At 40.2% G+C, this 23669-nt stretch overlaps 1 protein-coding gene across 3 annotated transcripts in view; it reads right to left on the reverse strand.

Annotated features, from left to right (window-relative positions):
* Positions 1-23669, reverse strand: part of LOC122560041 (docking protein 5-like) — a 424638-nt gene that overhangs the window by 153593 nt on the left and 247376 nt on the right. For all 3 annotated transcript variants that reach the window (XM_043710214.1, XM_043710213.1, XM_043710215.1), the window contains 3 exons: positions 9731-9845; positions 2125-2244; positions 221-410 (listed from right to left, as the gene is read on the reverse strand). In XM_043710214.1, the coding sequence (XP_043566149.1) occupies positions 221-410; positions 2125-2244; positions 9731-9845 (425 nt within the window). The remainder of the gene's footprint in view (positions 1-220; positions 411-2124; positions 2245-9730; positions 9846-23669) is intronic.

Below are 23669 nucleotides of genomic sequence, written 5' to 3' on the forward strand. Positions count from 1 at the left end.
CAGCCCAATATTTTGGGATGAATATATACAGCAATATGTTAGCTGATCAGAATATTCATATTGATACAATCTAAAATATTTGATCCAATTTCTTCATTTTTTGTCCATTTCAATGAACTGAGAAAAAATTGTAAGAGTACCAATAAGTAACAAACCTCAAGTTAAAGAATAATCTTCTGTATAAGAACAAGGTGAAAAAATAATAAAAATGGCTTCTTACCTGCCAGCTTCAAATGTGAACCAAGTAGGGTCCCGCCCATATCGTCTGAGTGCACTGAGAGGCCACGAGACCAGTTTTAGTCTGGGGTTGTGGATATCCCAAAGACAGATATTCTCATACGTTATTTGTAATGTGCATTCTCCATGTACATCCAGATTAGGAGATGGCATTAAATAGACATTGAACCTCTCTGAAAAAGCAAAGCGTGGCAGGACAAGGAATCATTAATCCTTCCTCAAAGATGACTTATCCATACTCCTCAAACAATTAACTCCCCTTTTAACATAAGGAGACCAAAATTGTACACAGTGCTCCAGATGAAATCTCTTTAGTGACAATTTCTGTTTCAAAATTTAATCTCCCAATTTAAATGCTAAAAAAAAATTTCTGCTACAATGGCAACATGTTTGTTAAAGCTCCCCAAGGTCTCTCTTGCTCCAGTGTTACAAGCACATGGTCATTTAGCAGAAGGTTTTGCATCTTTAGAATTTTTTAAAAATGCTTAATCGTTGACTCTATTCAATATTTTATGGATTCTTTGGGTATTAGGGGATATGAGAATTGAATGGAAATATTAATATTAATCTTCCTTCTGCCAAAAAAAAGTTACCTTACATTTATCTACTTAACATTGTCTGCCATTTCTCTACTCACAATTCAAACTTGTAAAGATTCTTTTAGATCTTGACATTGATTACTATTTGGTATCATCTGAAAATTTGGCAAATTTCCATTAGTTTTAGTTTCACTGATGTTTGACTGCCAACTAAACACCTTCACAGGGACCATTATTCTAAACTCTAAAAACCATCTAATTATTAGGACTATTACGTGAATTTGTTGATACTTACTAGTATCCTTGCAAAAGAGAAAGGAGGAGAAAAAACAGACGCACGGACAGAGACAGAGTTATAATCTCAGGATATAATTTAATAAAGTTGACAATTGATTGCTTCAATGGCTGGAAAGCCTGTGAGAGTCCTAAGACACCTCTTTTCATGATGATCAAGTGCTCAATAGGCATTTTACTGGGTAGTCAAGAATCTTTCCTGAGATTAAGGACACTTCCCGCTCCCACCTCAACCCCTGCCCACTGCCTTCCCCACGCTCCCACTGTAGACTTGCCCACCAATCAGAAGCCAGCAATTCTCCATTGCTCAGCAGTACCACTGGAGAGGTGTTTAGTGGCTGCTGCCAGTACTACATCCACTCAAAGCACCATGCCACAGCTGAATGGTGGTGGGAGAGGGATCATGGGGCGAGGGGTTGTGGATTTTATGTGTCAGCAGCAATAGCATGGGACTGGCTTTCAGAGAGTCCCCCCTTCTCAACTGCAGACTCATTTGATGGCTCAAGTAGTGGCAGGTTAGGAAATCCATCCACAGGTCCCCACCCACCACCTGACCTCCTAGTAAATAGACCCTGTCACAAAATATGCCCCAAGGGAGAGCATTAAACACAGTCCCTAAAAACTAATAATTAAACACTGAACTTAACCTTTACTGACCTTTCTTGTAAAGTTAAATGTCATTTTTTCCAGATTTGGGATTCGCTCTCACTCAGTGCTACAAATGAGCAATAATATTTTCTCACTTCCAATCGACACTAAAAACTCTATCACTAAACCAATGCCATCATTGGCTTCCTAAGCTCAATCAAGCCTCACTTCTCATGACTATACTATTTGGCAGGCTTTCCCTTCACAGTAATGACTGAGCAATGAATTCTGTTGTATGTCAGTCACCAGCAGCTTCATCCAGAGCTATGATACAATGGGGTCCTCAAATCCATGCTCATGATCACCCTATCATCTACCTACATCTTTTTGGCAAATTCCATTGGATGATTTGTTTTAGAGCAGCAAATGTTTATTACAGCTGATACAAATATTTAGTGATCCATACCTGTTTGTTCTCTCTGAACACCAGCTGTCAACAAATCAGGTTCTCCAAGGGTAATGTCATTGAGTCTGCTTCCCAGACACTCCATGCGCAGGAGCTTGCACCATTCCTCAGCCTCAAGCTCTATAAAAACACATAGAATTAATGCTTTATCGGCAGGAACTCAATTTTACTTCACAATCCTGGAGAACCTTAACAATTAAACTAATGACTTCAAGCTCAAGTTAATATTTATTAATTATGTTTGGATCTGAGGTCTAGCAATTAGCAAAGTGGTACTTTATGATCATAATGTTGACCATGTTTCAAAAGGCTACAGTTTCCAATGGCTTTTGAACCACAATAACCTAAAATTGAACATGAATATTTATGATGGTCTTTAATGCTAAATGTGAAAGCGAATATTTTCCTTCAACCTAATCATTGATTCGTGTGAGCAGTGAACAGATACATAGGTACTTGCTATCAGCTCAGTGATTATTAGACAGTTGAATCCTGCATAATATGTCTACATTAATTGTTATTAATCTACAATCCTTAATGACAAAAGGAAACCAAATCCGATGTTTTGCAAGTTAAGTTTAGACGTAAAGAAATTAGTGACTCATAAACTTTACATTTCTGGTTTTATATTAATGCTACTTTTATTCTGAGCCTTTCTTTTATCAGCTACTTTCAGTTTATGCCATTTTAAAATGAAATAGGGTTAATTTTATACTTCAGACAGTGAGCTTCTTGTTATTTAGAATATATCGAGTTTTGAGAAGATTTGTAACTCAGGTTGAGGTTTTGGATGTATGTTTGCTCGCTGAGCTGGAAGGTTCATTTCCAGATGTTTTGTTACCTCAGTGGGCCTCAGGTGAAGCAATAGTGAAAATTCCTGCTTTCTATTTATATGCTTGGGTTTCTTTGGGTTGGTGATGTCAATTCCTGTGGTGAAGTCACTTCCTGTTCCTTTTCTCAGGGGGTGTTAGATGGGGTCTAACTCGATGTGTTTGTTGATAGAGTTCCGGTTGGAATGCCATGCTTCTTGGAATTCTTGTGCATGTCTTTGTTGGCTTGTCCTAGGATGGATGTGTTGTCGCAGTCGAAGTGGTGTCCTTCCTCATCCATATGTGAGGTTACTAGTGAAAGAGGGTCATGTCTTTTTGTGGCTAGTTGGTGTTCATGTATCCTGGTGGCTAGTTTTCTGCCTGTTTGTCCAATGTAGTGTTTGTTACAGTCCTTGCACTGTATTTTGTAAATGACATTAGTTTTGCTTGTTGTCTGTATAGGGTCTTTCAAGTTCATTAGCTGCTGTTTTAGTGTGTTGGTGGGTTTGTGGACTACCATGATGCCAAAGGGTCTGAATAGTCTGGCAGTCATTTCAGAGATGTCTTTGATGTAGGGGAGAGTGGCTAGGGTTTCTGGATGTGTTTTGTCTGCTTGTTTGGCTTTGATGTTGAGAAATCGGCGGACTGTGTTCATTGGGAACCCATTCTTTTTGAATACACGGTATAGGTGATTTTCCTCTGCTCTGCATAAATCTTCTGTGCTGCAGTGTATGTTGGCTCATTGAAATAATATTCCGATACAGCTTTGTTTGTAAGTATTGGGATGAGTGCTTCTGTAGTTCAATATTTGGTCTGTATGTGTTGTTTTCCTGTAGTTGCTAGTTTGAAGTTCCCCATTGGCTGTTCGCTCTACTGTGACAGCTAGGAATGGCAGTTTGTTATTTTCCTCCTCTTTAGTGAATTTTATGCCAATAAGGGTATTATTGATGGTCTTGAATGTTTCCTCTAATTTGTTTCGTTTACTGATGACAAAGATGTCATCCACGTAGCGGACCTAAATTTTGGGTTAGATGTATGGCAGAGCTGTTTGTTCAAGTCTCTGCATTACTGCCTCTGCTAAGATACTGTGCAAGGTCTGTAACAAACAAACAAACAGGCAGAAAACTAGCCACCAGGATACATGAACAACAACTAGCCACAAAAAGACATGACCCTCTTTCATGAGCCTCACATACGGATGAGGAAGAACACCACTTCGACAGGGACAACACATCCATCCTAGGACAAGCCAAACAAAGACATACATGAGAATTCCTAGAGGCATGGCATTCCAACCGGAACTCTATCAACAAACACATTGAGTTAGAACCCATCTACCGCTCCCTGAGAAAAGAAACAGGAAGTTACTTCACCACAGGAAATAACATCACCACAGGAAATGACATCACCAACCCAAAGAAATCCAAACATATAAATAGAAAGCAGGAATTTTCACCATTGCTTCACCTGAGGCCTACTGAAGATGTTAGCTAGTAGGGTAACGAAACATCTGGAAATGAACTTTCCAGCTCAGCGAGCAAACCTACATCCAAAACCTAGAATTTATGTCTGCTGTAACACCTAATTATGAATGAATCATCTTCAATGGAGTTAGCACCGTGAACTCTTCGATCTTTGTCACTGAAAGTCTAACAGACTTATTCAGGCAATCATACAATCAAATTCTGACCGCGTTGCCACGCATGGGAATTGTGAGGTGTTCTCAGACCATTCTATCTTCTGGCTGGTCTCCAATTTGCCAACTTACACAAACTTGACAGCACCCAAATCTCTGCTAGCCAGACCTTACCTCACTTACCTATGCCTGATTTTAAAATTCTTATATTTACTTTCTAGTCTGACCTTGGTGTTTCTATTGCTGTAACCTCCTCAAGCCACAAAATTCTTTGAAGCCTCTGTCCTCCTCCAATTTTGAACTTTTGTTCCAAAATTGTAGACTTAGACTTAAGCTCTGGAATTCTCTTCATAAATCTCCCCACCTCCCTGCCTTTAAACCATGTCTTGAAACTTAATCTTTTGACAAAGCATTGGCTATTTTTTCTGATATCACTTTGCATGATTGGTGTCAAATTTTGCTGCTAACATTTCTTTGAAACATCTTAGGAAGTTTTAATGCATTAATATTATTTAAACAAAAAATATAGTTGTTGTTCGCTCATTCCATCATAGTTGCGTTGACAGCACCATGCAGCACCATGGTATAATGAACCATACTTGAAAGTCAAATGACTATTTCGTCAATGGATGCTAATCTCAACCTTTTTAGCTCTTTTAGTTTCTGGCTACATTAACATACTCTTCTGAGAAAGTGCTGAAAAATGTATTGCTGGAAAAGCGCATCGGGTCAGGCAGCATCCAAGGAGCAGGAGAATCGACGTTTCGGGCATAAGCCCTTCTTTAGGAATGAGGAAGGTGTGCCAAGCAGGCTAAGATAAAAGGTAGGGAGGAGGGACTTGGGGGAGGGGTGTTGGGAATGCGATAGGTGGAAGGAGGTTACGGTGAGGGTGATAGGCTAGAGAGGGGGTGGGGGCGGAGAGGTCGGGATGAAGATTGCAGAGTCGACATTTCGAGCATAAGCTCTTCATCAGGAATGCTGCTAATGCTGAATACTGCCTGACCGGCTGTGCTTCTCCAGCACCACACATTTTGACTCTGATCTTCAGCATCTACAGTCCTCACTTTCTCCGTTTCAATGAAACAGTTGAGAACAGACCAGAAGAGAAAGATAAGGAACATAGCCTGCAGAGGAATCACTTTATCCTGAAGAGCAGCACAGAGCAAGAGATATTATTTGACTTTTGAAGGTGTACAGATAGATGATCTATGAGGAAGGATTGATCATTCTTTATCTTTCCATGCTTTGCTTTTTCAGAGAGGTTCAATGTCTACTCTATATGCTCATTTATTTTCTTTCTCATTTAAAACATTAGGCAAAATATTAGTGTTGCTGAACACTTGGAGTGCAGGTTCATATATCCTTGATGTGGAGTCACAGGTAGATAGGATAGCGAATAAAGTGTTTAGTATGCTTTCCTTTATTGGTAAGAGTACTGAGTATAGGAGTTGGGAGACCATGCTGCAGCTGTACAGGACATTGGTTCGGCCACTTTTTGAATATGGAGTGCAATTCTGATCTCCCTCCTATAGGGAGGATATTGTGAAACTTGAAAGCATTCAGAAAAGATTTACAAGGATGTTGCCAGGGTTGGAGGGTTTGAGCTATAGGGAAAGGCTGAACAGACTGGGGTTATTTTCCCTGGAGCATCGGAGGCTGAGAGGTGACCTTATCAACGTTTATAAAATGGTGAAGGGCATGGATAGGGTACATAGGCAAAGTCTTTTCTCCAGGTGAAGGAGTCCAGAACTAGAGGGCATACCTTTTAGGTAAGAGGGGAAAGACTTAAGAGACAACGTCTTCATACAGAGAGTGGTGTGTGTTTGGAATGAACTGCCAAATGAAGTGGTGGAGGCTGGTATGATTACAGTATTTAAAAGGCATCTGGATGGGCCTATGAATAGGAAGTTGACTCTACAACTAGGATCAATTCCTTATCCAACAGTTTAAGCCCACCACCCCTCGACAAATGTCAAACCTTAAAGTTTCAGTACCTATCAAGAACTCCAACGCTACAAATGCTGAATGACATGAACCAAAAAAAATTGTATATTTATCTGTATTACCGTCTTCGTAAATAATAATTGCATAAAATGTTCATATTCTCTGTATGCCAGTCTGAGAATCATCAAGTCATAAAGATGTACAGCATGGAAACAGACCTTTTAGTCCAACTCATCCATGCTGACCAGATATCCTAAACAAATCTAGTCCCATTTGCCAGTATTTGACCCACATCCCTCTATTCAGATACCCATTCAGATGCCTTTTAAATGTTATAATTATACGAGCCCTCCCCCACTTCCTCTAGCAGTTCATTCCATACATGCACTACTCTCTGTGTGAAAAAGTTGCCCTTTAGATCCCTTTCAAATCTGTCTCCTCTCATTATAAATCTAAACCGTCTGGTTTTGGACTCCCCCACCCTGGGGAAATACCTTATCTATTTAACCTCCCCATGACCCTCATGATTTTATAAACCTCTGCAAGGTCAACTTTCACCTTCTGAAGCTTCAGAGAAAATAGAATGGGAAAGGAAACTGCAGGGGATGGGCACAATTGAAATGTGGAGCTTGTCCATGGAACAGCTACTGTGTGTCTTTTCTAAGTATGTACCTGTCAGTCAGGGAGGAAGTGGTCGAGCGAGGGAACTGTGGTTTACAAAAAAAGGTGAAGCGCTTGTCAAGAGGAAGAAGGAGGCTTATGTGAAGATGAGACGTGAAGGCTCAGTTAGGGTGCTTGAGTGTTACAGGTAAGCCAGGAAGGACCTAAAGAGAGAGCTAAGAAGAGCCAGGAGAGAACATGAGAAGTCTTTGGCAGGTAGGATCAAGGAAAACCCTAAAGCTTTCTATAGGTCTGTCAGGAATAAAAGAACGACTGGAGTAAGATTAGGTCCTGTCAAGGACAGTAGTGGGAAGTTGTGCGTGAAATCTGAAGAGATAAGACAGGCGCTAAACAAAGATTTTTCATCAGTATTCACACAGGAAAAAGACAATGTTGTCAAGGAGAATACTGAGATACAGGCTATTTGATTAGATGGGATTGAGGTTCATGAGGAGGAGGTGTTAGTAATTCTGGCAAGTATGAAAATAGTTAAGTCCCCTGGGCCGGATGGAATTTATCCTAGGATTCTCTGGGAAGCCAGGAGATTGCAGAGCCATTGGCTTTGATCTTTCTGTCATCATTGTCTATAGGAATAGTGCTAGAAGACTGGAGGATAGCAAATGTTGTTCCCCTATTCAAGAACGGAAGTAGATACAACCCTGGTAATTATAGACTAGTGAACCTAACTTTGGTTATGGGTAAAGTATTGGAAAGGATGATAAGAGATAGGATTTATAATCATCAAGAAAGAAATAATTGGATTAGGGATAGTCAACACGGTTTTATTCACACCCCTTCAAAAATAAAAGAATATATTTTGCTCTGTGTTACTTCCCAGGATAAAGTGATCCCTCTTCTACAGGTTATATTCCTTAGGTTGTGCCTCACAAACCTTATTGAGTTCTTTGAGAAGGTGACCAAACAGGTGGATGAGGGTAAAGTGGTTGATGTGGCCTATATGGGTTTCAGTAAGGTGTTTGATGAGGTTCCCCATGGTAGGCTATTGCACAAAGTACGGAGGCATGGGATTGAGGGTGACTTAGAGGTTTGGATCAGAAATTGGCTAGCTGAAAGAAGACGGTGATTGATGGGGAAATGTTCATCCTGGAGTTCAGTTACTCGTGGTATACTGCAAGGATCTGTTTTGTGGCCACTACTGTTAGTCATTTTTATAAACTACCTGGATGACAGCATAGAAAGATGGATTAGTATATTTGTCATTTTTATAAATGACCTGGACGAGGTGTAGAAGGATGTGTTAGTAATTTGCAGATGACACTAAAATCGGTAGAGTTGTGAACAGTGCAGAAAGATGTAGCAGGTTACAATGGAACAGAGATAAGCTGCAGAGCTGGGCTGAGAGGTGACAAGTGGACCTTAATGCAGAAAAGTGTGAGGTGATTCACTTTGGAAGGAGAAACAGGAATACAAAGAACTTGGCTAATGGTAAGATTCTTGATAGTGTGGTTGAGCAGAGAGATCTCAGTGTCCATGTGTATGGATCCCTGAATGTTGCCACCCAGGTTGATAGGGTTGTTAAGAAAGCTATGGTGTGTTAGGTTTTATTGGTTAGAGGGATTGAGTTTTGAAGCCATGAGGTCATATTGCACCTGTACAGAACTCTGCTGTGGCTGCACTTGGAGTATTGCATACAGTTCTGGTTGCCACATTATAGGAAAGACGTGGAAGCATTGGAAAGGGTGCAGAGGAAATTTGCTAGGATGTTGCCTGGTATGGACAGAAGGTCTTATGAGGAAACACTGAGGGACTTGAGGCTGTTTTTGTTAGAGAGAAGGTTGAGAGGTGACTTAACAGAGGCATATGAGATGATCAGAGGATTAGATAGGATGGCAGTGAGAGCCTTCTTCCTCGGATGGTGATGGCTAGCATGAGGCGATATAGCTTTAAACTGAGGGGTGATAGATATAGGACAGATGTCAGAGGTAGTTTCTTTACTCAGAGAGTAGTAAAGGCGTGGAATGCTGTGCCTGCAACAGTAGTAGACTCGCCAACTTGAAAGGCATTTAAATGGTCATTGGATAAATATATGGATGATAATGGAATAGTGTAGGTTAGAGGATTCAGATCGGTTTCACAAGTCACCGCAATATTGAGGGCCGAAGGCCCTGTACTGTGCTGTATTGTTGTATGTTCTTTGTTGTATGTTCTAATAGTCCCAGTTTATTCAACCTCTCCCAATGTTTGCTTATCAACACAAGCATTAGTGAAACTGATTGATTGTCAACAAGGTTCAGTCCTGTGGCCATCCTGTGATGCTTTGTTAAATAATGCTCTACCTTCAGGGAATTAAGCGGTGCAGTCCCCAGTAGCTACTAAAGTTGGGGGTGGGGGTGGAGAATAGCAGCTGTGCACTGTACGACATCAATGGATCCTAGTGCAGTTTATCTTAATGATTTTTTGTGCTTTTTTGGAAGTTTGTTTCTTTGAATCTTTTGATAGAAAGGGAAAGCTGAGAACAAATTATAAAATACTCAAATATTTCCATATTTCTTACATGAATAGAACATACTGGTTCTGAGATGTATTTGGTACCTACCTGACTCACATGCAAAGGTTTTTGAAGTATCATCACTGAAGATGATGAGTACAGCATGCCTCTTAGTGCCCTTTGGTAGCCTTGTCACATTCTTTATATTACTGAGGTCTGTAACCTGAAAGATCAACATTTTACAGTTCTGAATATCACTTGTTGACAGTTAGCCATATCCTTTATTCCTGGGAAAGAGGGTAATGTAATTCCAGAGGGACCAAGGAACAGCTAAAAGGCTTTGGTGCAATATTTACTCAGGCAAAGATCTGTTCCATTTGTAATCCAATACTTGCCTTAGGAAAGTCGACTAATGGGAAAATAAAAATATTATCATCAGAAAGAAAAAATAAGCAATGACATATAGTGCAGATTATAAATTACATTTCATTTATTCTAGTTGTTTGGATACATCTCTGGGACAGATGAGACTAGAACTGAACTCTCCTTGCTCAGAGATAGGGACAGTATCATTGTGCTGTTAGACTCCTTCCACCATTTAATGCTGCTTCTGGGAATAAGCAGGACTATATATATATATATATATGTATATATATAGGATCAAACAGTCTATGTGGCATTTCTGCAGACAGAAAGGTTTCTAAGGGGGTGAATCATGATGAGGTCATGAAAGGGTGCTAACAGAACCGTTGATTTATTGTCGAAAAGTTCCTCAGATCTACTTCTGACTTAATGGTACGACTCTACTGGAGCTGTGGTCAGTTCCACAATTTCCTGGCCTTTGAGAACTAATGACAGAATTGCATTTCTTAGTCTTATTCAAAACAGCTTGCAATACCTTTCAAAAAGCTAACATGACAAAATGGCTGACATTACCAGTCATATCTGAAACAACCTTAAGTACCGAGAAAAATACTTTTCATTGTGAAAGGGATGGTCTGGGGTAAGGTTCAGCAAAAATGTTTTTGGGAACCTCTGGCTTAAGAGAATGTGTAATGTAAAAACAATGGTTAATATAAATTATACGATTGAGTGCCACCAGATCCCACTGCTCATCAGGTTATGAGATCCTCATCACAAGCTCAATAGCTATTATAAATCACACTGTCATGCATTCTATTTATATCATACTTCATTTCGAGATGATACATTGGAAAATTTTGGAATAATTTATCTTTTCCTGAATAATATATCTTTAGTGAAACAGAAGAGTGGTACAATGGTGTCACTGAAGATGGAATGAAAAGGTCATGTTTAACTATCATATCCTCTGAAGCTAATTTCACTGCCCTTGCTCCTATAGGTCCACAATGGAAAGGACAGATGTTTGAATATATTCTGTGTTGCAAGACCCAATTTTCAGTCAGAAGTATACCTTACGTAGGCATTACAAGTATCTTTATTTTCATTGAACACACCAGTATTTTTCTCGAATGCAATGCTTGATTTAAATCAAGTGAAAATAACATGTTGGCTTCAGCTTGATCAGCTGCAATCCTTATTAAGCACCAAAACCTATAACTTAATCAGAGAAGTATTTCCCTTACTTCTTGATTATTCGTACTTTTTGATTTTTCGATCACAGTCATGGCTTCCTGCTCAGCCGGCTACACATTAACCTCCACTCTAGTCTGCCCAAACCAAACAATGATAAACTCCAATAACAGACAAAGAAGACTTTGCTGAGATACAGAACCTTCTCTATATCACAATAATAGATGACTTTGTAACCACCTAATAATGAATTGACTACTCATAGACTTTTGTGTCTGTTCAAAATCTTATGATCCACATGAGGCCCATTAATAAATCACTGAAAAATACTTTTGAAACTACCATTAAGCTAACATATTACTTTGTTAACTCAATATACACACAATTCTAAATGATATTTGTAGAGTTTAGATTTGATTTTTAAAATGGCAGGAGAAAACAACATGCCAACTCATTATATAAAGTCTTGCATTTATATAATACTCATGATCTGAAGAAGCCTCAAAGTTCAAAGTTTGTGAGAAGATTTGTACCTCGGGTGCTCGTTGTTGTGGTTCTGTTCGCCGAGCTGGGAATTTGTGTTGCAGACGTTTCGTCCCCTGTCTAGGTGACATCCTCAGTGCTTGGGAGCCTCCTGTGAAGCGCTTCTGTGATTTTTCCTCCGGCATTTGTAGTGGTTTGAATCTGCCGCTTCCTGTTGTCAGTTTGAACTCACAAACTTTGAACACCTACGGACGAGAGACGCTAAGACAAGCCAGGAAATGGGAATCTTGTGCCAACCGCCTAAGCACCACATACGAACAACTCCGGTTCCTGCATGAATGCTGAAAGAATCGAATCCTTCCAACACTGACAACTGGAAGCAGCAGATTCAAACCACTACAAATGCCAGAGGAAAGATCACAGAAGCGCTTCACAGGAGGCTCCCAAGCACTGAGGATGTCACCTAGACAGGGGACGAAACATCTACAACACAAATTTCCAGCTCGGCGAACAGAACTACAACAAGCCTCAAAGTGCTTTGCCGCCAATGAAACACTTCTGAAGTGTGGTCACTCATGAAATGTAGGAAAGGTGGTAGCCAATGTTTGCATGTCAAGATTCCACAAATGATGCCATAATGATGTGCTCCTTTAGCTATGGTTGAGGGATAAATATTAAATTTGATAGAAGGGAGAAATGTTCCTGCTCATCTTGATGGTGTCATGTCATCTTTTATGTCCAACTGTGGAGCAGACAGAGGCTCACTGCTACATTTCATTCCACACACAGATGCATTAAAGGTGCAGCACTCCTCCATAAAGCATTAGGAGCGTCAGCCTGGATTTTGTGCTCGCATCACTGGAGTGGGACTTCAACCCAATAGCTTTTGGCTCAAAAGTGACAGTGCTATTGTTGAGCGAAGGTTGACAGAATTTCAAACCACAATCTCTAGATGATATTCCAAGTGTGCTGCCAATGCTATTAAATTAAGACTAACACCGTGAGTGGCACGGTGACTCAGTGGTTAGCACTGCTGTCTTGCAGTGCCAGGGACCTGGGTTCCATTCCAGCCTCAGGCGACTGTCTGTGTGGAGTTTGCACATTCTCCCTGTGTCTGCGTGGGTTTCCTCCAGTGCTCTGGTTTCCTCCCCCAATCCAATTCACCTGAACTGATGTGCAGGTCAGGTGAATTGGCCATGCTAAATTGCCTGTAGTGTTAGTTGCATTAGTCAGGTGTAAATATTGGGTAGGGGAATGGGTCTGCTCTTTGGAGGGTAGGTGTGGACTTGTTGGGCTGAATGGCTTGCTTCCATACTGTAGGGAGTCTAATTTAAAAAAAGGCAGCCTGTGGATCAGCAAGAAACAAAACCTGGCAGAGTTTGCTATTGTTTAAATTAAACCTTTTGTTTGAGGGCAGTGGATATGAAAGTTGTGGATATTCTACTGATAGGTTGACTGCAGCTGAAGTCCTTGAATACAGTTCTTGGACACAGTAAAAGATAAGCAGAAGGCAGGACTTCCTCTTACCAATGTTGATTGCTTGACTGTAGAGATGGCAGAACACAGAAATAGTGTGACATTGTTTGTAACATCAGGAATCTGTGCAAGACAAATAATGAATGATCTTACCAGAACTGTTTGGTTAAGTTCTCCTTTTTATTTCTTTCCTAATCTCTCCACTGTCGCACTATGATGAAACTTTCCCTACCCTCCTTTCAATATCACTGCTACAGCCACAATCCTGTGCTCCCGATGTAGTCTTCTCTACATCAGGGAGACTGAATGTAAACTTAGGGAACAGTTCAATGAGCATCACAGCTGGGTCCGCAGGGGCCAACCGGACCTCCCAGTCACAACCTATTTCAATTCCCCCATACAATTCCTTTTTAACATGACCATCCTTGGCCTCCTCCATTGCCAAAATGAACCACACTGTAAATTGAAGGAACAACACCTCATCTTTTACCTGGGCAGCCTACAGCCCGGAAGACTCAACATTGAGTTCTCCAATTTCAAATAACCTCCCTCCCCATCCCCCAACTCCCTTGCCAGTCCTTCCCCCTCCCTTCCACTGTTTCCTTCCACCAACCAGATTCATTCCTCCCACTGACCAACCAGGTTGTACTCTCTGCCTGTCTTCACCTATCCCCACTTCACCACCCTGTCCCCCTGTAACCCTATTTATCTGCAGCTCCCCCACACCCACTCCCAGTCCTGAAGAAGGGCTACACCTGAAACATCGACTTGTCCACCTCTTAATGCTGCCTGGCTTGCTGTGTTCTCCCAGTCTCCTGCATGTCTGTTTTGGATTCCAGCATCTGCAGTTTTATTTTGTCTCTACAACCACAACACCACACATTTCTGCACACCCTTTTACTTTCATTTTCAAGATCTTCTCCCATCAATATAACTGCTGTTCATTCTTCTCGATCAGCATCACATGCTAAGCTGCCTTACCATAGAAGCTTTTAGCAGCATGAGTACTAAGCCACTTCTATTTTCCTTCAAGGGGACAACAACAGGAAAAGGACAAGGTTATAAGGAATTCTTCCTCATTGCTCACATTAATGGAAAAGACTCAGCATGCAGCACTGGACATGGAGAGGGGGGAAGCTACAAACATTTTCTGTCATCCTTCTTTTCACAATTTCCTTCTCATATTTTCTTTATACTAAATTATTACACACACTCAGTGTGACAACCTCATGACGCATAGCACTACCCCTCATCTGTCAGACCCATGTTCCCTCATCTCTCCTATGCCCATTAGAAATCGCAGGGTGCAATTTTCCCCTCCCTGATGGTCGCCTGAGAGGGGGAGACTAAAGGAAACAACTGGATGAGATGATTCTGTACCAACACTAAAGAGTCCTTTAAGAAAGTGTTAGGCATGCCACCAATTAAGGCTGTTAAGCAATCAATTAATAGCTGCATAAATGCATCAACTGATCATCTCCTTGTTAACCTGCCCTCGTGGTAGTTGGGACAGGTGGGTATTATGAAACCAGGTGGACCAGCCTGGCTGGTTGGATGGGGATCTCCAATTAACCAAATCTGGGAGCAACTGGAGGCATGAATGAAGTGAAAGTGGTAACCTCTGAAAGTCATCTTCAGCAGAGGAGTTAAATAAATAATTTGCATCAGTCTTCATGACAGAACCACATTCCAAATATACTAAATAATCAAGGGACAAAAGCGGGAGAAGCAATAAATACAATATCTATCACTAGAGAAATAGAACTGGGGAAGCTAATGGAGCTAAAGACCAATCAAGAGCTGATGGATGCATCCTAGGGTATTAAACGAAATAGCTACAGACAGAATGGATGCACTAGTAATAATCTTCCAAGAATACTTAGATTTGGAAAAGTGCCAAAGGATTGGAAAACTTCCAATGTAATTCATTTATTGAAAAAAAATAGGAGACATAAAATTGCTAAGTATAGCCTGGTAGCTTAATATCTGTTATCAACAAAATGTTAGTTTATTGTAAAAAATGAAATAGCAGAGCATGCACAAACACATGAGATAACAGGCAGTTCATGAAGGGTAATTCATGCCTGGAAATTTTACTAGAATTCTTTAAGGAGATAGCAAGCACTATAGATAACGAGGAAGCAGTGGGTGTTATATATTTGGACTTTCAGGAGGCACTTGATAAGGTGCATCATGTTAGACAGCTTAGTAAGATAAGACCATGTGTTAGGATATTATGTTAGCACAAGTAGAGAATTGGTTAACTAATAGAAGTCAAAGAGTTGTGATAAAGATTGTGTTTTCAGGTTGGCAACCTGTAACGAGTGGAGTGCCAGAGGGATCACTGCAGGGGCCACATGTATTTGCACTGTATATTAATAAGTTGTGAGGAATGGCCAAATTGTGAATGACATAAAAATAGGTAGCAAGATAAATGGTGAAGAAAACAAAGTCTGTAGAAGGACATAGATACTTTAAGCGAGTAGTCAAAAACTGAGCAGATGGAATATACTATGGGAAAATGTAAGGTTAGGCACTTTGACAGGGAGAAGAAAGTAGCTGATTATTATTTAAATGGAGAAAGACTGCAGAAAGCTTCATACAGAGGGATTTGGAAGTCTTTGTGTATAAATCATAAGAAGACAGCATACAAGTTCAGTACAAAATAGAGATGGAAATTGAAATTTTAGCCTCTATTTCAAAGGAAGTGGAAGGGCTTTTGCCCGAAACATCGATTTTCCTGCTCCTCAGATGCTGCCTGACCTGCTGTGCTTTTCCAGCACCACTTTAATTTAAACCCTAGGAAAATAGGGAAGTCTTGCTAAAATAATTCAAGACACTAGCTAGACCACACCTGAAATATTATGAATAGTTTTCAGCCCTATCTAAGGAAAGCTATACCGGCATTGGAGGCAGTCCAAAGAAACATCACGAGGCTGATCCTGGATGTGAAGGGATTATCTTGTGAGAAGAGGTTGAGTCATTTGTGCCTATACTTGGTGACATTTAGAAGAATGAGAGGTGACCTTATTGAGAAACATAAGATTGTTAGGGGGCTAGATGCAAAGAGGTCATTTCCTCTTGCGTTAGAGACTAGAAACAGAGTGTAAAATCTCAAAATAAGGGATCACCATTTTAGGACAGAGATGAGGAGGAATTACTTCTCTCAGAGAGTAGTCAATCCATGAAATTCTTTACCACAGTGACACATCCTGTACAGTTCTCTAAACATATTCAGGGATAGGTTTTTAAACAGTCAGGAGAACAAGGGTTCTTGACAATAGGTAGGATAGTGGAGCTGAGGATTATCAAATCAGTGATAATCTCATTGGATGTCAGTGCAGACTCAATGGGCTGAATGGCCTACTTCTGCTGTTACACGTATGCTCTTGACTTCAATTTCCCTGAGCCCACTTTCCCCATAAGTCCCATCCCATAATATGATGATAACTATTACTTACTTCTCACCTTTGGATTTTCAAAGGAGTAGGCTTTGATTAATGTTCTCTAGGACTTAGAAGCTCACAGGACAATCAGGTCAAGGCCAAAGTCAGAATGAGAAACTCATCTGTGTTCTGTCCATCATTCCTTAATGAACTGACTGACATGCAATAGGTTGGAAATGGGAAAACTGGAGTCTTAGTCTTCCACAGGAGATGAAGATAATTCTTTCAAAGGTATAGCACCACACACTTCAAAATTTTCAAGCACTAGCACAAACAAAAATAGCAACCCACTTTTTGGTCACCTGCTGCCAACCATAACTGACTTCTATTAAATCACACTGAAACACTATGGTTATTGATGTTCACATTCCAGTATATGATAAACTTGTAGTCAATACTTTTAAGAAATGGATACAGAACAGCCATTAGAATGGCTGGTGCACATCACGCAACCTTTGGCATTTTAGCTACATACAGGATAATCTCAAGTAATTACCTAATTAAATACAGACATTCCCAATCATCTAGGGCATTTACACATCTCTTAGCTTAATGATGAGACAAAACAGAAGGGCTAGAAAATCTCCAGCCTTCCTTCAGGAATTGTTCTGAATAACACAGATTGAAACCCAATGGGTAGCAAGTTGGAAGTGGATGATTTTATCATGATCCATATTTACCAAATGACTAAAACATACCCCTTTCATATAAAATATACTGATCACAGGCAGTAAAGGGAACACATACATGTTGTCCAAGACAATGGTTTTGTGGTGAGCTCAATAATTACTGCAGCTATCTCTTTTAGGCATTAATTACAGGCACTAGCAGTAGCATTTCTCTGGGTCTCCATATTGGAATAAAACTTCTACAGAATCATGAATTTTGTACAGCCTGCTAAATTGCGCTCAAATCTGAAAGATACATCGGAGCCCCATATTGATTTACAATATTACCTCTGTCACTGATGTCCATTTTGCCTGTAGAAGGGCATCTTTACATAATACAGTAATGATTGTTATCCCTTTCAACATAAGAAACTATGATGTGGATAACATGGTATTGAAAGATCAAAGAAACCTTTGTTCCTGGCGACTAGTATATATTAATATTAGCTCCTCAGACACATCTGTATCTGGTCTAATATTAAACTCTTTGGTTAGAAGAGTGGCACGCTTTCATAAGCTTTGTCATTCTTCAAATGGTCTGAGTTAACATTGAGTCAGAAACCTTCATACCCTCAGGTGACATGCTACACGACAGTGATGCTATCATGAGCATATCTCTTAAAGGTATACTACAACCTGACTGAGAGACATAATGCAACACCCACTAGGATTTCAACACTTTCCCAATTATGGGGCAATCAGTTAGGAAATATGATTTGATTATTAAAATGCATTGGCTGTTTAATATAAAATGGTAGATTTCGGAACATTAAAAAGCACAACAATATGAAGTTCTGTTTACTGTGGGAGATTGAGGTGGAGGGAAATGAGTATTATGGTTAAATAGAAAATCATAGAATGAGTTAGAATTACTGATGGCACTTCATTAGAAATGTGGAAGGCAGATTCTGTGCTGAGTTCAGTAGTCAAGGTTCTTTTAGTTGGTCGCTGCTGAAACTCTGTGAGGAACATCATATTTTGCCTTCATGCCCTTGGGTTAGATAAATGAGAAAAAGGGGCCAGCAAAGAATTACTGAGTTTGACAATATCAGGGAGCTAGATTAACAGCAGTATAGTCACTTGTTTTTTTCCAGGGAAAACTACTTTTTCAGCCAATTTATACAACACATGGGTTCCTGACTATTCCTTCCCAGACTTATATCATCACTCCATAGATGCAGAAAAGGCATATCAAAAGCTTTATTTCTGAAATCTGGGCGAGATAATAGATCATTAGCTGAGCTGGAAATTCAGCCTACTGTTGCAAAAATGAGTCTACTTTATCAAGCAAAAACAGAAGCAAACATCAGGCAAATTGCATGAACTGGAAGCTGCTTGGTATCACCAAGTAGGTGTTAAGATCTGTTTATAAGGTCAATTGGAGAGACCTCAGGCAGAAGTTTGACTAGTCTAACCCACACAGAGCAGGTAGGTTAGAGAGATAGGGCAAATCAATTTTTTGGGATTTCTACACTAGTTTACAGGCAGGAAGAGGTGATGCAGATGTTTGGGAAATTGGAGTTTGCTACTGATAAGGTTGGAGGCCTTTCAGAAAAACCATGACTGCGTGGGCTTATCAAGCTGGCCGCAGGTCCTGGAGTCATGGCTAACATCACAGAAACACTTGTAAAACATTGATCAAAACATCTAATTGTGTTAACCATCACACCAAAAGCTCTGAAATAGCATTAGTTGCATCTCAAATACATTATTTAAAGCCATGATCCTTCACGGCAAAATTATACCTGATGAAGAGTACATTTGTCAAAAAGCCTATTTATATTCCACTCAAAAATGATTTTATTTTGTAATCATTTGGTGTATTAAGTCTTGAAGGATGCAAGTTGGGTGACAGTGCTAAACAGGCAGTCTTGCATCAGCCTTCTGTTTTACTACTATTGGACATGATGGTGTGGATTGAAGTCAAAGGCCATGAGATTCAGTACTGCCCAACTGTCACTATTGACAAAGTTCAATATTCAGCCAACAGATTTCCAAATAGTTAACACCAATTGTTCTTCCAGCGCTTTTCAATATATCAAACTATCATTCTCAGAAGTGAGCAATTGCTGTCCAGTGAGAAAAATATTCAAAAAAAAATTAGACAGTAACAATATTTTCTTCTTTATCAAATTTTCATGCTCCATCACTTGAACATAAAGCTATAATTATTCACTTGGGATCAATATTGCCTCTGTTATCTTGAGATGATGCATCCACTTGAAAGACATTTGTTACAGATTACAGTAATTGTGCATTAAAGTGTCATTTTTTCCAAATTAACATTATTAATTTTGACAAATAATTATGAAATATAGGTGAATTAAAATAATGTATAATTAAAATAATTTAACAGCCACATTTATTCACTTAGCTTATATTCATTATTAAATGTTTTATATATTTTTTTCTGCTTATCAATACTTATGAAAGAAATACAAGATGCTTACTATGTAATTTAAAGAAGCTGTACATGTAGAATTTGAACTGTATTACAAGATTTTCTCCAACACCCATATTATAGCGTAAAGGTCTTTTGCATGCTAGGATAAAATTTCCAAGGAGTTGTCTTGTGATGCTCTGTCCAGGCACTTCATATCTTTATTTAGTCAATAAATATCAGGGAACTGTGCAAGTGAAACCTCAGTCTAAATCAATCAATTGTTGACTCCTCAGCTATTGTTGATTCCTCAGATTAAATCATCCAGTAAGTGCTACCACAAATAATAGGTATTCTAACAGATTAATCCTTCTTTCTTTCACCTTTCCTGCATCGTTCAGAAAGCTATCTACAGGAGTCTGCCAATAATGATTCACAGCAAGCACAGCAATGTAACTGGTTGTTAATCTGACTGCTATCTGTCGGATTTTACCCTATTCGATATGATTGCTATGTTTGTCTCCATCACAGAGAAATTGTCTCATTGTACATGAGGTGCTTTAAGATGTTTCAATCTCCAGAAATGCAAGTTCTCTCTTCCCCTAAGCATATTCCAAAATCCAAAGTCTCTGAGAATCAATAACATTATAAAGATTGTTTTATCCTATTTTAATAATTTGATGAGTATTAAGAATCATTAAGCAATGTATGTATAGAATCGTCTTCAGACAGATACTTTTGTATTCAACAATATTGCTTGAACTGCAATATTCATTTTTTGTAACCTGTGCAATTTTTTTTTTAGGAGAAAGTGAGGACTGCAGATCCTGGAGATCAGAGCTGAAAAATGTGTTGCTGGAAAAGCGCAGCAGGTCAGGCAGCATCCAAGGAGCAGGAGAATCGACGTTTCAGGGATAAGCCCTTCTTCAGAAAAAGCTCTGAAGAAGGGCTTTTGCCTGAAAAATTGTTTGTTTTTTTGCCTATTCATAGAAGCATAGAAGGTAGGAGAAGGAGGAGGCCATTCGGCCTTTTGAGCTCGCTCCACCATTCATCATGATCATGGCTAATCGTCCAACTCAATAGCCTAATCTTGCTTTCTCACCATAACCTTTGGTCTCATTCACCCCCAAGTGCTATATCTAGCCACTTCTTGAATACATTCAATAATAAATGATGTTTGCTACCCAACATACACTATTAATATTAATTCAAGATTACGCATGGTTACTGCAGATTATACACAAAGATACAAATATTTCTGTATTCAGTGTTCACAATTTGACTCCCTTGTTAAAAAAAAAATGAAATTCATGTTTTTGGTAACTGAACAAACAAATCTGCTTGTCATAAGTTTCTCACGGAAACAGGAAAAAGTGAGAAATCTAAGATACTCAGAAATATTTAGACTATTTGACATGCATTTGAGATTTTACGTGAGAATGAGATGGCAAATGTACAATTCATGTTTTACATTCTAATAGGTAAAACACTTGGAAAGCATTTTTCCTCAAGTGTTGGAAATTAAAGCTGCTAAAGCACTCAATTTGCGATTATAAAATAAAGTTGCCATTAAAGGTAAATATTAATTCTAATCCTGAAGTAAAGTTGGCTGCATCTTGTAGTTCTGAAAATGAAATTTCTGAGTTAAGAAGTGTCTGATTTAAAAAGATTGGCAGCCATGCCATTTTCTAATTTAAAAAAAAGAATTTTGACCATTTTGGGCACACACTGAGTAGTTTTATGTTCCAAGATGGATCAGGAGGACAAAGCTTTAACAGCAGGAGCAATATTGTGGAGATATTTAGGTAGAAAGATTACACTGGAGAAATTCAACAAGTCTGACAGCATCAGTGATAGAAAACAGAATCAATGTTCTGAAGAAAGGTCACTGGGGTTGAAAAATGTGGTGCTGGAAAAACACAGCAGGCCAGGCAGCATCCGAGGAGCAGGAGAATCGATGTTTTGGGCATAAGCCCTTCTTCAGGAATGAGGCTGGTGTGCCAAGCAGGCTAAGATAAAAGGCGGGGGGGGGGAGGGGATTGGAGGGTTCCTAGGCGGAAGATGAGGCACTCTTCCTCCAGGCATCGTGTGACCAGGATCTGGCGATGGAAGAGGCCAAGGACCTTCATGTCCATGGTGGAGTGGGAGGGGTAAGTCCCAACCCTTGGATTCAGCACCACCCTCTTGACCTGCAATCTTCTTCCCGATCTCTCCGCCCCTGCCCCCTCTCCAGCCTATCACCCTCACCCTCACCTCCTTCCACCTATCGTATTCCCAGCACCCATCCCCCAAATTCCCTCCCCCCTACCTTTTATCTCAGCCCGCTTGGCACACCAGCCTCATTCCTGAAGAAGGGCTTATGCCCGAAACGCGATTCTCCTGCTCCTCGGATCCTGCCTGGCCTGCTGTGTTTTTCCAGCACCACATTTTTCAACTCTGGTACTCCAGCATGTGCAGTCCTCACTTTCTCCTAAGGGGCACTGGGCCCAAAATGTTGGTTCTGCTTTCTTTCCAAAGATGAGTCGCTCCATCAATTTCAACTTTTTATGTTTTTTTTTGCTTAAGATTAAACTAAGCTGTTTCCTGCCCAAACTGATCAATGACAGTATTAGGTCATGTAATTGGATTCTAAACAATCCAACGAGAGTTCACCAAATACTTATAAAAATAAAAAACAAGCAAGATTTTCCTATGGGGCGGTACAGTAGTTAGCACTGCTGCCTCACAGTGCCAGAGACCCGGGTTCAATTGCCACCTCAAGCAACATGTCTGTGTGGAGTTTGCGCATTCTCCCCGTGTCTGCGTGGGTTTCCTCCAGGTGCTCTGGTTTTCTCCCACAGTCCAAACATGTGCAGGTCAGGTGGATTGGCCATGCTAAATTGCCCATAGTGTTAAGTGAAGGGGTAAATGTAAGGGAATGGGTCTAGGTGGGTTGCTCTTCGGAGGGTTGGTGTGGACTTGTTTGGCCGAAGGCCCTGTTTCCACACTGTAAGTAATCTAATCTAATCAGGACTATTTAAATCCAAAACCTGAACTTGAGGGCAGGTCGTCACTCCTGGAATTTTCAGAGTCTCCCCTTTATTTGCCATAGAGATGGATTTTCTGCCCAACTCATGGTGGCAAAAGGATTTTGGCATCAGAAAGCTAATCAGAGGGGTGTGGGAGCATTAGTGGGCTGTTGTGACAGATAAGGGAGTTTCGTCATCTGTCACTAGCACTTTAAAACTTCAATTGGAAAAAAAAACAAACAGTCTGTATAGCCAGGGCATCACTATTAAGATGGGGGAATGGAATGCACTCTATGGAGTGCCGTTTGACAGCTTTCTCACCAAAGTAGACCTTGAGAGCCTCACAGCTTGAAGTCTAGACTTTTATCTGCCACCAGATGCCCGCCTCCAGGGATCTACATGAATAGGATGGGTTTAGACAGATACAGGCCAAATGCAGGCAAATAGGACTAGTCCAGTTTGGGAAACCTGGACAAGTTAGACCTAAGTGTTTGTTTCCATGCTGCATGACTCTATGACCTTTAATGAAGATAATCAGCTATCTGCCATGTGGGATTGAGTAGCACCCCTGGTCCTAATTATGCCAATGAAATGATGAGTAATGATAGTATGGAGTCAGGAAAATGCCACATCAAAATTTTTCCTGCGCCATCCATCTCCAATCTCACCCCCTGGTGGGACCTGTCACCTTCTCGAAGGAACAGATGGGCAGCTATCCTTAATCAAGAATTCATGTCTTCAATTCTCTTGACCTAGCCCCTGAAGCTACAGAAAGAATGCCAATGAGTGACCCACAAAACATTCTCTCCTCACTCCTTCTGGAGAAGGTGTTCAACTGGCTGCAAAAAGACTGAAGACTTGATCAAAGTTTACAAAATTATGAGAGAAATTATTTGGATGCGAGCATAAGAGGTACAGTTAGTAAGTTTGCAGATGACACCAAAATTGGAGGTGTAGTGGACAGCAAAGAGGGTTACCTCAGATTACAACAGGATCTGGACTAGATGGGCCAATGGGCTGAGAAGTGGCAGA

The sequence above is a fragment of the Chiloscyllium plagiosum genome, chromosome 20 (assembly GCF_004010195.1).
Source record: "Chiloscyllium plagiosum isolate BGI_BamShark_2017 chromosome 20, ASM401019v2, whole genome shotgun sequence".
In the NCBI taxonomy this organism is placed as follows: domain Eukaryota; kingdom Metazoa; phylum Chordata; class Chondrichthyes; order Orectolobiformes; family Hemiscylliidae; genus Chiloscyllium; species Chiloscyllium plagiosum.